The sequence below is a fragment of the Apteryx mantelli genome, chromosome 2 (assembly GCF_036417845.1).
Source record: "Apteryx mantelli isolate bAptMan1 chromosome 2, bAptMan1.hap1, whole genome shotgun sequence".
Taxonomy (NCBI): domain Eukaryota; kingdom Metazoa; phylum Chordata; class Aves; order Apterygiformes; family Apterygidae; genus Apteryx; species Apteryx mantelli.
Window position 1 is genome coordinate 72,032,470 of NC_089979.1, and position 13,419 is coordinate 72,045,888.

Consider the following 13,419-nt stretch of genomic DNA (forward strand, 5'->3'; position numbering starts at 1 on the left):
CTAATTTCCACTAATTCCTACTAACCAATATTCTGAATAACTAAGCCAATACTTTTACAGAGGTTGCATTTAAGAAAATATGAGCTCCGTTGAAGCTTTACGTAGGAAAAAAAAAGCTTTTTACATTTGGACACTGAGTTACAAATCTCCTTCTCTTTTACACATTACATATTTTATTGGCAAGTTCCTAGCATCTATACTGATGAATATTTGACCGATGCAGGTTTAGAAAAATGAACAGGCTAATTACATCATATACTTTTTGCTGCATATCAATATATGCACCAAATGTACCATCATCTGTTCTGACAGTTGCACTGATTTAGAGCATAACCACAATTTTAGTGCAGTATAGAAGTGACACAGAAAGACAGAGCTGAAATGAAGCGGCATATCGTGTGTGACAGGATAGAGTAAAAAGAAATTATCTATAGCACACTAGGGCTGCTCAGAAATCAGCAGGTCGTTCCTTGCTGGAGTCAAGCATTAAATGCAGGTCAAGCTTGCTCGTGGAGACATGGTGGCCATAATTGATCACGGTTTGGATGACTCATCAGATCATCATTCTGCAGAGTAACTAGCATGTTGATTATTTCTAACTCATGATAGACCTGATTTTTCAGAAGTTTTTTTAACATTTAACTGTACACAAATTCATGTAAGGCAGAATCAGAACCTGGGATTTATTTTGTTTAGTACTCCTTCCTTTATATTTCTGAAATTAAAGACAGGCTGCAGTGAAGAAACAGTCCAATCAACTCAAAATGGTTAGCAAGTAGTTTCATGAGGATCAGAGCTCATCAGAGCCAAAAGTTGGTTGTAGATTTGTGTCATGTGTGTGGCTGACTGTGAGTACCAGATAAAAGCTGGCTAGGTATTTTAAAAGTCTCTCTCCTATTTCAGATTTTTGGTGTTTAATAGTGCATGAACTCATTAGCCTTTCTCCAGTCGAAGCAGTTACCTTGGGTCTGCCATGCAAGGCCTTCTTGCTTATCTTTTCAACCTCTGCTCTCTGACAAAGTTCCTGGAGTGGTCAGAGTGGCATGCATGCAGTGCTACTGCCTAAGCCTTGTTTCTGCTAGGAAGCCAGTCAAAGAAGTGTACTGGGGTTTTGTATGTTGCAGGAACATCAGTGACAGGGAGAAGGTACAGCTGCAAGGGGGTTGCCTTCAAATGTTTAAAAAAAGACTCATACAAGCAGGCACAGTCTGTTTGTTGAGGAGGGAGTTAATCCTTAGGAGGAACGAAGAGAATTCGTCTGTGCGATAAGTCTGAGCTGTCTTGCTGCTTTCTGTTTATCAAGCATTTGATACTTGTTTTGTATCATCTCACTAAAGGATTATGTGGCTTCCTGGTGCTGCATAATGACTTGATCCCTATTTGATGCTGTATAAAAACAGGAGCCAGTATTTCAGGTCAGAATGTTCCAGAATGTGATTTTTTTTATGGAACAAATTATGATCATGTTAAGGATTAAACAATCCTTCAAAAATGCTTCCATCACGACATGTATGTGATGCCCATTTTTCAGATCTGAAAGCCACCCCAGTGAATGGACTATCAGCTGTGGAGTATGTTAACACAGGAGGGGCATGTCCAAAGGCATATAGGGAAACAATGGGAAAAGCTACGAAAAGAAGGCAAACCTAATAAACTTGTATCAGGGCATGATCATCTCCCTAGACAAAATCTTTGGAAGATAAAGCTGTATCTAAAAATGAGAAATGTGAGAAGCTGAATTCTGTGCCTGTCAATGAGGTTATATGCATGAAACTGCAAGTTTATCTGTTAGCATGCAGAATATCCCACTATTCACTGTCAGGCAGATTATGGCAGCAAAAGTGACAATGTTTAATGAAAGGGAGGCGAAGTGACCTTTTCTCAGTCAAGCTTTTGAAACCATTTTTAAGAAGAAAGCAAACAACTGAAATACTGCAATGGAGGAAGCTCTGAACAACTTTGTATTTAAGCAGGTACATTTTCCTTTTTATTTCAAAAGAAGTTTACTCTTGAAAAATGGTACGTACTAAAGTAACCACATTATACATATAGATAAAACATCAGATAGCAAAACCTTACTGAATGAGCACTACTGTTTGTTGTACTGTATAGGGATTACAATCCAAAATAGTTAAAAACCCTCAAGAATTAATGTATTCTCAAACTAAATTAGGCACAAAGTCTAGCCTGTAACTAGTTCTGCAAGCATCTCTCTGTGACTTCACTGATACAAAGTATTACAAGTGATCAAAAACATATGCTGACTTTTTAGATTTTTAAAATTTTATTAGTACTATGTGCTGAAATAGTACAAATGTATACAACATTCCACCTTTGTTAAAAAAGCATGTACAATAGGGACTATAAAGTAGAATCAAAAGGCTAAACAAGAAGTTATCTCTTTAATTTGGGCTCAGAATTAATATGAAATAAATCTATGACTTTGCTTCATGGACATATTTAAAATTTAGTAAGTCTTACAAATGGAGGGGAGAAACAGAAAGATATTTTTAATGAATATGAGCTACAATAACAATATTTTAAAGGAACAATATTAGCATGGAAACCAGCTGATATGTGCCCCAAATCAAAGTAACCCTCTCAGTTTTCTTAATAGGATGCAAGATACAGTGTAAAATTTTAACAAGTGAGAGCTTTTCTCACACACACACAAAAAAAAAAAGAAAAAAAGAAAGAAATCCAAGTGATTTGCTGCAAGGTTTTGGCTTAGGTAAGGTTTTAGCTTAAGAAGAATTACTAATTTACAAGAAATAATAGCAAGTCTGTGTAGACCATAATAAAATCTTATCTCACTGAAAACATAGGGATCTTCTAAATATACATATTAGAAAAATGTTTGATTAAAATATTGGATTTTTTTAAAATTTTCCATTAGCAAAATGTATTGCTGAAAGTTGTCTTTTTTTGCTTGTTTGAAACAAAATCCATTATGATTGCCACAGAACTACAAGGAATTGCACACTTTCTAAGGGTACATTTTTACTGCTTCATACAGGAATTGCCTAAAGGTAAAAATAAACATCTTAGAGTCTTAATACTGTTTTTGACTAGCAGAAACATAAAAGGGAATGCACTGAAGCAAGATGATAACAAAATGTATCATGCAGTATTTTGGCTTAATGTATACAGTGTTTCAAGCCAATGATGTAACTGGAGGGTGGGGGGGTTTAATCCATTACATTCACATGACATCATTTAGAATCAAAACTGTAAGTGAAGGCAAACTGTGCGGAAACTTGAAAAATACTGGGATGCCTAATAAAAGCGTGCCAGATGTGTTATTGTTTCTAGCATGCAGAGCTACTGCTTGAAGGCCTATCACAGCAGTATGAACTACTGCTACTTCTAGTTCTTTACATTACTGCTTTGTTTATGCTGGCTGTGGACTGATCACGGTCAGCAAGTATTGTATGGCATTAGGAAGTTAACCCATGATCTCTGCAGGTTCAGTGACCAACTTAGATCCATCCCATGCTGTCTTGAACTGTTCAGGAACCGGAAATTCTTTCTGGTAAGAAACAAAAGCAACAATGATGGTTAGATAAACACGGGATACCTTATGAAAACAAGTGGAATACTGTTAGTGCTACATGACTGACAAAGCATTGATAGCTCAGACATGCCAGGTTTACAGAGAGGCCTTCTTCATTACCCTAGGCAACTATTTTACAATGCCACACAGGAAAGAGCTGTATTGCTACCCAGTTTCAAATAGCCTTGGTATGGTACTACTTTATAATAATCCCTCTCACACCATTATTTGGAACAACTAAATAAATATACCTCATGTCAGAAATCACTTTAGACTCCACCAGTGACTGGGTTGGAAGACAGTAGAAAGGATTTGAACATGGAGACGTAGTGAGACTAATCATTTTAGGGAGAAAAGCAATATTTTAATACAGAAGGAAAAAAGAAAAACAAAACAACCTATCATTTAAAGTGTAATATACTTTAAAAGATACAGCATCCCTTGCAGAATACACAAAATGAAGCAGAACTTTGCAGAAAGTCTCTCTCCAGTCTACTCGGTAAAAGGATGGGAGGTGTTGCTGGGTCCTTGCTGTGGTTCCAGGAAACAAAAAAATAAGTGAAGAGAAAGACTTTTCTTTCAGATATAGAGAGGGTGTCTTGATAGCCAACAATTTCAGATATGAGTGGTGATATGGGGGGAGGCTCATGAAAAGGACCTGTTTTTTTCAGAAGCAGGTGAGTATGCACTCACTGAAAATCGTTCCCTTCTTAGTTGTCTGAAGCTGAGTATCCAGTATTTACTTTTGGGAGTGTGGAGCATGCTAATTCTCATTTTATATATTTTATTTTATAATACCTAAACCCCTTTACCATAAAAAATTCCAGTCCAAGAGAGTTACAAAAAATTTAAGGTCTCTCTGAGGCCTTTATGCAGTTTCAACACTGCTTTGTTTAGGGAAACAATTGAAAGTATGCTCTACCTATATGATACCTTGCTACTGTGTGAAGTGACAGAGCATGACTCTACTAGAGATGCTGGTGGGCCTAGTATGGAAACCTTATTAGAACAGAAAAGGAACCTTTGCTTCAGGAAATGCATACCTCTTGTTCAAATGACTTTTAAGGACCATATTTGAAAAATAATAGGAAGTACTACAGATGCTATGCATCTATCAACAGCTTTAGAAAAAACAAGTATATAATACTATATCACTTGATTTGTAGTACTTTATCTTAGCTTTAGCATCATCATTTTAAGGCATGAGTGCTCTTATATTATGTGTGAAGTGAGTTTCTTTGGGAGATTATGTTTAAATATCAATTTTTAAAAGAATAATAACTAAACTGACAGTAGATGAAGCTATCATCTATCAAAATAAAAAGAAACAAAGTCATTTCTAATCTTTGAATTTACTTTGTGCCGCAGGAAAAAAGTTCTTCCTGCACTCGCAGCTGAGATATTAGTACATAGAAATTCAATCATTTTGAATCATGTTTTGGTGATGTAATGTGTGTGGTATGTTAGTTCTTACTTCCCTAGCAGTTTAAATGCTAACAGCTACCACAGCTAGTGGGGTAGGGTAAGGAAATCTTTAAAAATATCTCACTCACGTAATCACCATCTTGGGGGATGAGGATGTTCATTTCAGATGACTTGGCACTCACAATCTCACAGTCTAATGATTCCTCACTGAGGTAGATGTGGCAGCCTTCTGTTTTGTTAATAGAAATGGTTGGCACTTTTCCCATCACCTGTAGAATACAATACACTTAATATCAAGTCTTAAAATGTAAACAAAGATACTGTTAATAAAATCCTTATCGCCTGCCAGGTCTAATTTTGGTCACCAACATCTGATCTGTATGGCAGCTGCCTGCATGATGCTTATATTTGAGATAGAGCTATGCATTTGTTAGACTCTGTGGAAGTTCTTGGTGGTGTTAACAAAGATCTATCAAAACCAGCAAACTTCTGGTTGTGAAGTCCTGAGCTTTTAATATATGGTTTGACGAAAGTTCTTCCCCCATTCTCTCTAATTTCAGTGATACTTTCTTGCTGATGTTTAAGCAGTGTTCACCTTGTTCACCAGTGAGACTGCAGGAAATCAGACACCTCAGCTCCAACCCAGTAAGGGCAAAGCAGTAATCCCAGCATATAGTGCTACTCAACGAGTGCTTTGTAATATGTTCTGAAGACTTGAGAGTTCTTCCAGGTTTTTTATGCCCTTCAGGCAAGCTACTGGTCTTTACCGAGACCAATTTAATTACAACTCTAAAGGTATTTCATATGTCACTTTAAAAGCAAGCACAAGATTTACTTGAGGGGAGAAAGGGAAATAAATCTTCTGTTGTTTACAATTCTACAGATTAAAAGATTTCTACAGGACTAACTGGCTGACTCATTGTCAGTAAAAATTCCTTCTTCTCCTCTTGCCCTCCGTAGCAAAAACCAGGGACAGCAATACACTCTGGACAATGTATCAAAAAGACAGAGGTTATTCTGAGCTGTAAAACAGCAATAGCATGTGCTAGATAGGTACTTGCTAACAAAAAGGAGTGTCTGTCATGATTCAGGTTAAGAAGTTCAGCTTCAGTTCCTTAATAGAATGACAGCAAACAAAGACCAAATGATCGACCCTCTTGCATCCTACCCTCATCTGTGTAATGGATCAGTGCATCTTAAACTGATCTTTCTTTTCCTTAATGGGATCTCATCCAATAGAGGGCAGGAGAAGGGTGTGTTTAAGGCAAACATCTAGCAAGAAAAAAAAAAAAACACTGGGAGAAAGGAAAGTCAAGTAGTACTGCACTAAAGTAACCATTTTTAACAAAATCTGTAGGGCGAATTTACTGAAATGTGTTGCATTAACATACCATGTTTTTGCAATTTACAGGTTCAGGTCTTCAAAATACAGAGAAAATAGAGGTGCTCAGCACTTGGCATGCTCAAGCCCTATAAAAGCTGACTGATTGAAGCAGCTTATAGCCAGACTCTCTTTTTAAGTGGAACTCCACTTAGCTCTATGGCACAGAAGCCTTATGCAATATTCATTGAACCTGCTTAATCAAAAGAATTTTGATTCTTAGAAAAGAAATTTCCCCTTTATTTGGATATTAACAAGCTGTGGCTTTGCTGTTCATTATGTATGAATTTTTCAGCTTTCATGAATAGTTCTAGTGGTAATGATAAAAATCATCGAATTATTTAAAAAACCCCACCCAAGTAAATGCCTGGGATTTTTTTCTGTAACTGCCTCTGTCATAAGACATGTGGTGATTATGAATAAAACTGCTTGTTACTGTTCAGAAGATGATGCATAGTTGATTGATAGTAATGTTATTCACTTGCATGATGTTCAAAATACAAAAAAAATTCTTGCTATTATTCCCTGTGGTGACTGTGACCAGTATTACTCAAGCATGGAGCAGGGTTGTCTATATTTAATGTCATTCAGTGGGCACAGCCTTTTAAGCAGAAGACCTCACCTTGCTTAAAGACTGGCATTTTGATATAATTTAATTCACATTTCATTTCTTTTTCACTTAAAATAATACATCTCAAAATCCTTACCTGAGATTATATCATGTATGTTGGACACAACCCAATATTAGAGCATGTATAGCTAGACCTCTTTGGGATAGAATGAGTGAAGTGTTATAAATGCTAGGCAGAATCTGACTGTATTTGGAACGAGGCAAGTGTCCCCCCAAAAGAGGGCCATATATGGATTAAGAATATGTATATTTTCCTTGCACCAGAACCACAAAGGAAGATGATCACTGATGAAGCTTTGCTCACTGGTGCTCAAAGACAAAACCAGTAGAGGCTCATGGCCCTTTTCTAGGCAAGTGATTAGGCTATTTATTCATGTAACATGTCATGTTGCTGACGGGAGATTTTCAAAATCCCAGCACCTACTTCATGTCATTTAGTTGTCATTTGACAGTCTACTTCAACATTTCCAGCAAGAAAATAAGAAGAAACAACCAGCTTCTGGGCTTAGGAGTCAATTAGCTAACTGTCAGGATTTGTTCCATGAAGCACTGCTCAACTTTCAAGTGCTAGGAGCTGTTTACCAAGAAAGCAAGGAAATTTGGACCAGAAGTAATAGTTCTCTTTGTGTAAGATCTGTCTGCTTCACTGGAACCAGTGAAGGGACTGTTTCTTAAGGGAGGTTTGTTCAGTTATGCTCAATAGTTTTTCATAACCACTTTCTAAATACTTCAGCAGACTTTAGTGCATTTAAAGATGTATTTGGATGCATCAGTTTCTTATTTTTGGTGTGCTCATGTAATTTTTTAATAGCCTATTGTAGCTACATGTTGGGCTTTTTTTCTGCTTTTTTTTTCTTTGTGTTTGTCTTTGTTTTTCACACAGATTAATTTACCTGAATCTGAATATCCCTTGAATTGATGACTTCCACGATTCCCACAACGTTGTCAAACACAAGGCCAAACTTTTTACAGTTGTCTAAAATAAAGACAATCATAAATAAGAAAAACAAAATAAAAGAAAATATATACACATGTGCACCTGCTACATTAATTACTATAATTCCCAATCTTACAGCAAATAGCTAAGCAACTTTACTCATGTAATCAATCCATTAAAGTGAATGGAGCTATTCAGATGCATTACCAAGAATGTGAGTTTTTTCAGCTGAGCTGAGCTGTCCACTCACCAATAGTAATTGAATTGATTTTTCCTTTTATCTGAAGTGTAGATTTGTTACACTTAAAAATGTAGGCCACTTGCTTGAGTTCAGTGTTGGTAATGACCAGGTCATTCTTATCCTCTTGATATTCCTATTTCAAAAGAAAGTTTGTTTAATTAGTTGTCTTTAACTAGCCAGCAGTCAGGCAGATTGTAGTACAACTTATCTTCAAGTCATTGCATCTTCAATTACAAGAGAATAAAATTCTTCCTGTGGCTTAAAAATCTAATCTGATTGGCAATTGGATGTTGCAGCTAATTCAGCCTTAGGTGATACAGGTACATATTTTAGAGTTGCAAAATTGAAGAACTTAGCATAGACCAGGACAAATAAACATTAATTTGGGAGCAAAGACATTATGCACACAACTATTTAAAACTGTGCTAGCAAAACTGTCACTTGGCTCCCATGGAATTTAGAACAGGCACCTTAAAGAACAGAACAAGTTATTGCTCCCACAAATGTTATATAATGCTCTGTACAGTGCATTAGGAACAGATATGGGCATCACCAAATACAATAAGGGGTCATAGGGGAAGAAATTTCCCTGCGTTATGAAGCGTGAAGGCACCCTTATACCCTACTGATGTCAAGGACAGGTGAGGGATCCACGAGGAATATTCTAGGTGCTATAACCCTAATGGAACATAAAATAGGCAAATTTTGACTGCACCTTGTGCAAACTCTACTCCACAGTAATGACTGTTTATTTAAACTCATGGATAAATAAAATGCATATTGATTCCTCCCTCTTTAACCAACAGTCACATGACTTATTCCTCATGTAGGCATATCCCTCATAGCATATGCCTACATAAATTAACCCCCAAACTTTAAACAAATGTTATCTTTTCCATCTGTAGATTGAGAAAAAGGGAACACTTGTTTGCTACGTTTAAGCATGGGAGAGGTGCTTGCATGGAATTGGTGATGAAAAAAATACGTCTAATTCCATTGGCTAACAAAGATGGAGAAAGTGCACAGTGGCAATAATGTTACCTCACTCTTAAGAATGGCCTGCAAGAAGGGATTTTAATTGGAGTTCGCCACTGGATTTGCTTCTGGAGGATTGTCTGACTTTGTCAAGAACTGATATGTTGGTTCTGACATTCTCCAGTTCAGGTGAATTAGTATATGATTCTCAGAGACTAATGAATCAACTTTAGAACCTATGGAATAGTAGCTGCTAAACTGCAGCAAGGTAGAGTAACACAGAATCAGTCCATCTTAGCTGCAACCTTGATTCGTTGCATCTTGCTCATGGACCACCTTCTGCAAGATGTTCAGTGTTCAAGCTGGTTTGTAATATGCAGGGTGCAATTCCAAGGAGTGACTGGAACTCACCACTCTCCATTTCTTTCCCTCTAGCTCTAAGACAGGGGCATGGCTCTGCTGAGGAGAGCTCTTGGGAGAGGTGGGACTTGGAGTATGACTTTTTGTGGGAGAAGGAATGGGCGGACATTGGGCACGTAGGCTGGGGTTCTTGTGGGTCTTCTGGTCATCAGAGACATGTCGAAGCCCTAAAAAAAAAGGGTCTTAATGAAAAAGAGTCTCTTTTCCAGTCCTAAAGATGTTCATATTTAAACAAGAAAGATAATATCTAATTCACTTGTAATGGTGTTAAATTATCCTACGAATTTACATTTTTGACTTCATCAAGATTTGCCTCAGTAACCACCTAAAGTGTAACTGCTTACATATTTTTAGCAGTTCATATAAAACCTCTTTTACTGCAGATAGGCTATCTTAATATCTTTACCAGGAAATGCAGCAATGTCTTTTAGTTGCTCTCTGTTTGTAAGGAGCTCTGAGAGCTGGCTATATCATATTGCTCCATGGAAACTGCTTTTCCACTAATTTCATAGCTCCATCCGTAAAAATGAGGTACTATGTCTAATTTTTGACAGTATTTCCTCTAGTCCACAGATTTAAAGGCAGCTATATCAATTGTATGTATTTAAACTCATAGCCATCTACCTTAATTTCAACTGTCTGGTCTTAATGCAAAAAGCTTAATTATTGTACTCCACACTGATATGTGAGCCATGCTTCTTCACCTAACACATAACACATTTTGACACAGGTTTATACACTGAGTGTGAATCAGAAAGGGGGGTAAATTCTGACTGCAATTACAACTTAGAGGTTCCCCTGCCACCGGGGGTTGAAGATGTCTAGCTTGGATGCCTTAAAATTAAATAAAGGCCTCTAAACTAATAGTGTGAATTTCAGGAACGCTGAACATATTTGGACCCTGTTGTTTCTAAAGCAGGTTTTGATATTCAGTCTCATCCATCAGACTCAGTGCACGCCTCAGAAAGAACTGAGTTGCCTAAACTTAAAAATGCTGGTGGAATTTGGATTAGTATACTTAGCTGCTGTTGTAGTTTGACTAAAGGACAACAATTTGATTTCTTTTCTCCTGACCTTTGGTAATTGCCTCTCCCTGGTTAAGCTGTGCAAATAGGGCTGAGCGAAATGCAGTTCCTTCATCCTTCGTGGCTTCTGTATCAAAGATTGGGGGAGGTCCAGGTGGTGGTGGCGGCGGCGGTGGAGAAAGGCATGGTCCACTGGTTAGAACAGATCGCATAGACATGGGCGATGCAACAGGACCCTGTGTGAGACAGATGGAAATTATTTTAAGTATAGATTTTTAAGGAACATTGTATTATGATAACTCTTATTTTTTATTGTCTGTGAATGCTTTGAGTTTAGTCTGGGCAGCCACAGGCTCGGAAGAACTGCTGGCACCATAATCAAAGTTGCACTGTGAACCTTTTTCTATATCAAAAAAACAAGGCTGGAAAGGCGGAGAGTCCACACCATGACCCCCTGCAGAACTACTCCACCTAAAAGATGCCTATCAGATGCTTATCAAGACTGTTCTTAAAAAATCTTTAATAGTAAAGATTCCATAATTTATTCCAGTACTTACTTATCATATGTGAAAGGGAAAATGTCTCTTTTTTTTCCCAGATACCAAACAGTTAACCACAGCATGGTGTGCATTCAGAAACATATAAAAATATTTGGATCTAACATAAATAACTGGGAGGGACATGCACTGTCATGTATACATATACAACATGCTAAATTTTATGTAGAATGTAAAATGCTGTTCTTCAGATTGTACAAGCAATCTGCAAAGATTCAAATTGTAGCAGAGTGCAAGACTGGTGATTCGGGTCATTCATTTCTGAAATACATTTTTTTTCTTTGAGCTTCTAGTTCACTTTCTAAAGTTCTTTTTTTTTCAGTTGCAGGAGATCACAACACACAAATTATGAGAGCCTTGCTGAAGTAAGTAATCCAATCTATCAATTTGCGTAATCAAAAGTACATGTTTTGCTCTGAATTATGATGCTTATGTAGTGTGTTATAGAACAAACAGAAAATATTAATAATGATCTGATTAAGATTTCATGCATCCCACAAATAGAAAAGAGAAAGAATCTGAGAAACCGAGAATTACTTTTTCTGCTTTGCCACTGAGTGTCACTCTAACTCCAAGCATTGCTCATCTGGACAGCACTTCTCTGCAGCAGAGCAGAGACTATATTGTAAAAGAACTGTTTTGAAAATCAGAATGGTTCTGATGAATTTAGCTAGTCATACAGGGGTTGTGTGTTGCACTAATACATATTTATTAGGTGGGCAGACACAGTGGAAAAATGACAGGGACTTATAGAAGCACAGCTTCTCTAATTGGCTACCTTTGTTAAGAGAGAGAGCTGGTTAAAAATGCATCCCTGGTAATCAGTACTGGAAACTGATATTGCTTAGCTGGACTCAGAGAATATTTTCTACCCTTTACGATGCCACCCTTTCTGTTTTCCACTGAGGTGAAACACCAAAGTATCCATGTGGTTCATACATCTCACAAGAGTGAACATGGTAGGTATTTTTTAAAGAGTAGTAGTAAAATAGTTCTGGTCTATGATCCCAGACTGACAATGGGAAAGGGCCTGAGGTGTACATGCTGTCTTTTTACTTTTCAGACATACTTTAAAAAACAAGGGCACATTTGAGTAAGTAACTTAATTCAAACCTCTTCATCAGTATGCCCCTAATTAAAGTAGCACAGAAAGAGTAATAATAAAATTAGCTGACATCTTAATGTACATCCTTCTCACATAAGCCGTCAGCATACAGGTACTGTTGCATTTGAGGGAGCTGTTTATGGAATACTTAGTGATGAATACACTGCAAGATTCTTTGACACATCAGTGACATTAAAACTACACTGCACAAAACAGACTCTGGTAGAATCACTGGTACTCAGGTGATAAATGAAACTAATGTAGTGGCACAGTTTGTTTCTGAAATGATACAAGATCTCTTAAGGCAATGAGCTCTCTTCCATGCTATTAAATCTCTTTTGATCAATTGTAAACAAATGAGAAGAACTGATTGTCATGTATTGTCAAGATATACCAGAATTAGATCCTGATGTAGATGGCTCTTAGAGACATTTCATTGCTGCATGGATGCATCTAATGCTGAGCTGTTCTGCTTACATACTTAATAGGTAATTATATTATTTTAGTCTGTGGACAACTTTCCACTGGGCCCCCAACTTACACTGTTTGCCTTCCTGCTTCTGCTATTGCCAGTAATGTTACCTGCAGCAGAGCCAGCACGACTGTGAAGTAGTATAGTCAAAAGAATTAATGTAAGTGGATTTAGTGGCACAATCAGCTGTTGCTGCCAGAGGCACAGTAGACATCTTTCCTATCTGTTGCTTGCAACCATAGCAACTGAATCCACTATGTCCTGGTTATCCAGAATTATGAACATTGCATTTGCAGGGTTTTTTTTAAATACTCAGATACCCTGAAATGGTACTTGCTGTTCACATTGCAGAATTTTGTACGCTTTATAGGAGGAGATGATGTAGTGGTTTATAATTTGTGATTTCAGATAAAAAATTGAGCATCTGACTTCCCAGACATACCTTATTGCTTCCATCTGCATAAATACACTGCTGTGATATTCCAGAAACTTGTATGTGAAAGACTTACTGTTTGAGGAGTAATTGTCACCTAGAAGCAGAAGCAGTGGATGTTATTTTGGAATTAACACCAATCAAATTCTGCAAAGGCTGCAAAGATGCTTTACAGAAAATAGATGCAGGAGTTAGCTGGATGTCCTGCATATACTGTGGGATGATGGGTCACTCTGCCAGTCGCTTTGCTTGAACTGTCAAAGT

General features: G+C 37.3%; 1 protein-coding gene and 1 long non-coding RNA gene across 4 annotated transcripts in view; one reads left to right on the plus strand and one right to left on the minus strand.

The window, feature by feature from the left end:
- The window catches only part of LOC106483554 (uncharacterized), a 43,420-nt gene that overhangs the window by 5,608 nt on the left and 24,393 nt on the right, over positions 1-13,419 (plus strand). The window contains exon 2 of the long non-coding RNA XR_001292404.2: positions 11,468-11,510. This is a non-coding gene — a long non-coding RNA (uncharacterized lncRNA). The remainder of the gene's footprint in view (positions 1-11,467; positions 11,511-13,419) is intronic.
- The window catches only part of CAP2 (cyclase associated actin cytoskeleton regulatory protein 2), a 69,589-nt gene continuing 58,113 nt past the window's right edge, over positions 1,944-13,419 (minus strand). Inside the window, exons 8-14 of one of the 3 annotated variants that reach the window (XM_013941466.2) lie at positions 10,638-10,824; positions 9,555-9,730; positions 8,178-8,301; positions 7,884-7,966; positions 5,107-5,247; positions 3,805-3,888; positions 3,451-3,529 (exon numbers count right to left, since the gene is read on the minus strand). In XM_013941466.2, coding sequence (XP_013796920.2) covers positions 3,823-3,888; positions 5,107-5,247; positions 7,884-7,966; positions 8,178-8,301; positions 9,555-9,730; positions 10,638-10,824 — 777 coding nt within the window. In that variant the 3' untranslated portion in view covers positions 3,451-3,529; positions 3,805-3,822. The other 2 variants (XM_013941450.2, XM_013941474.2) reach the window with 2 other exon arrangements.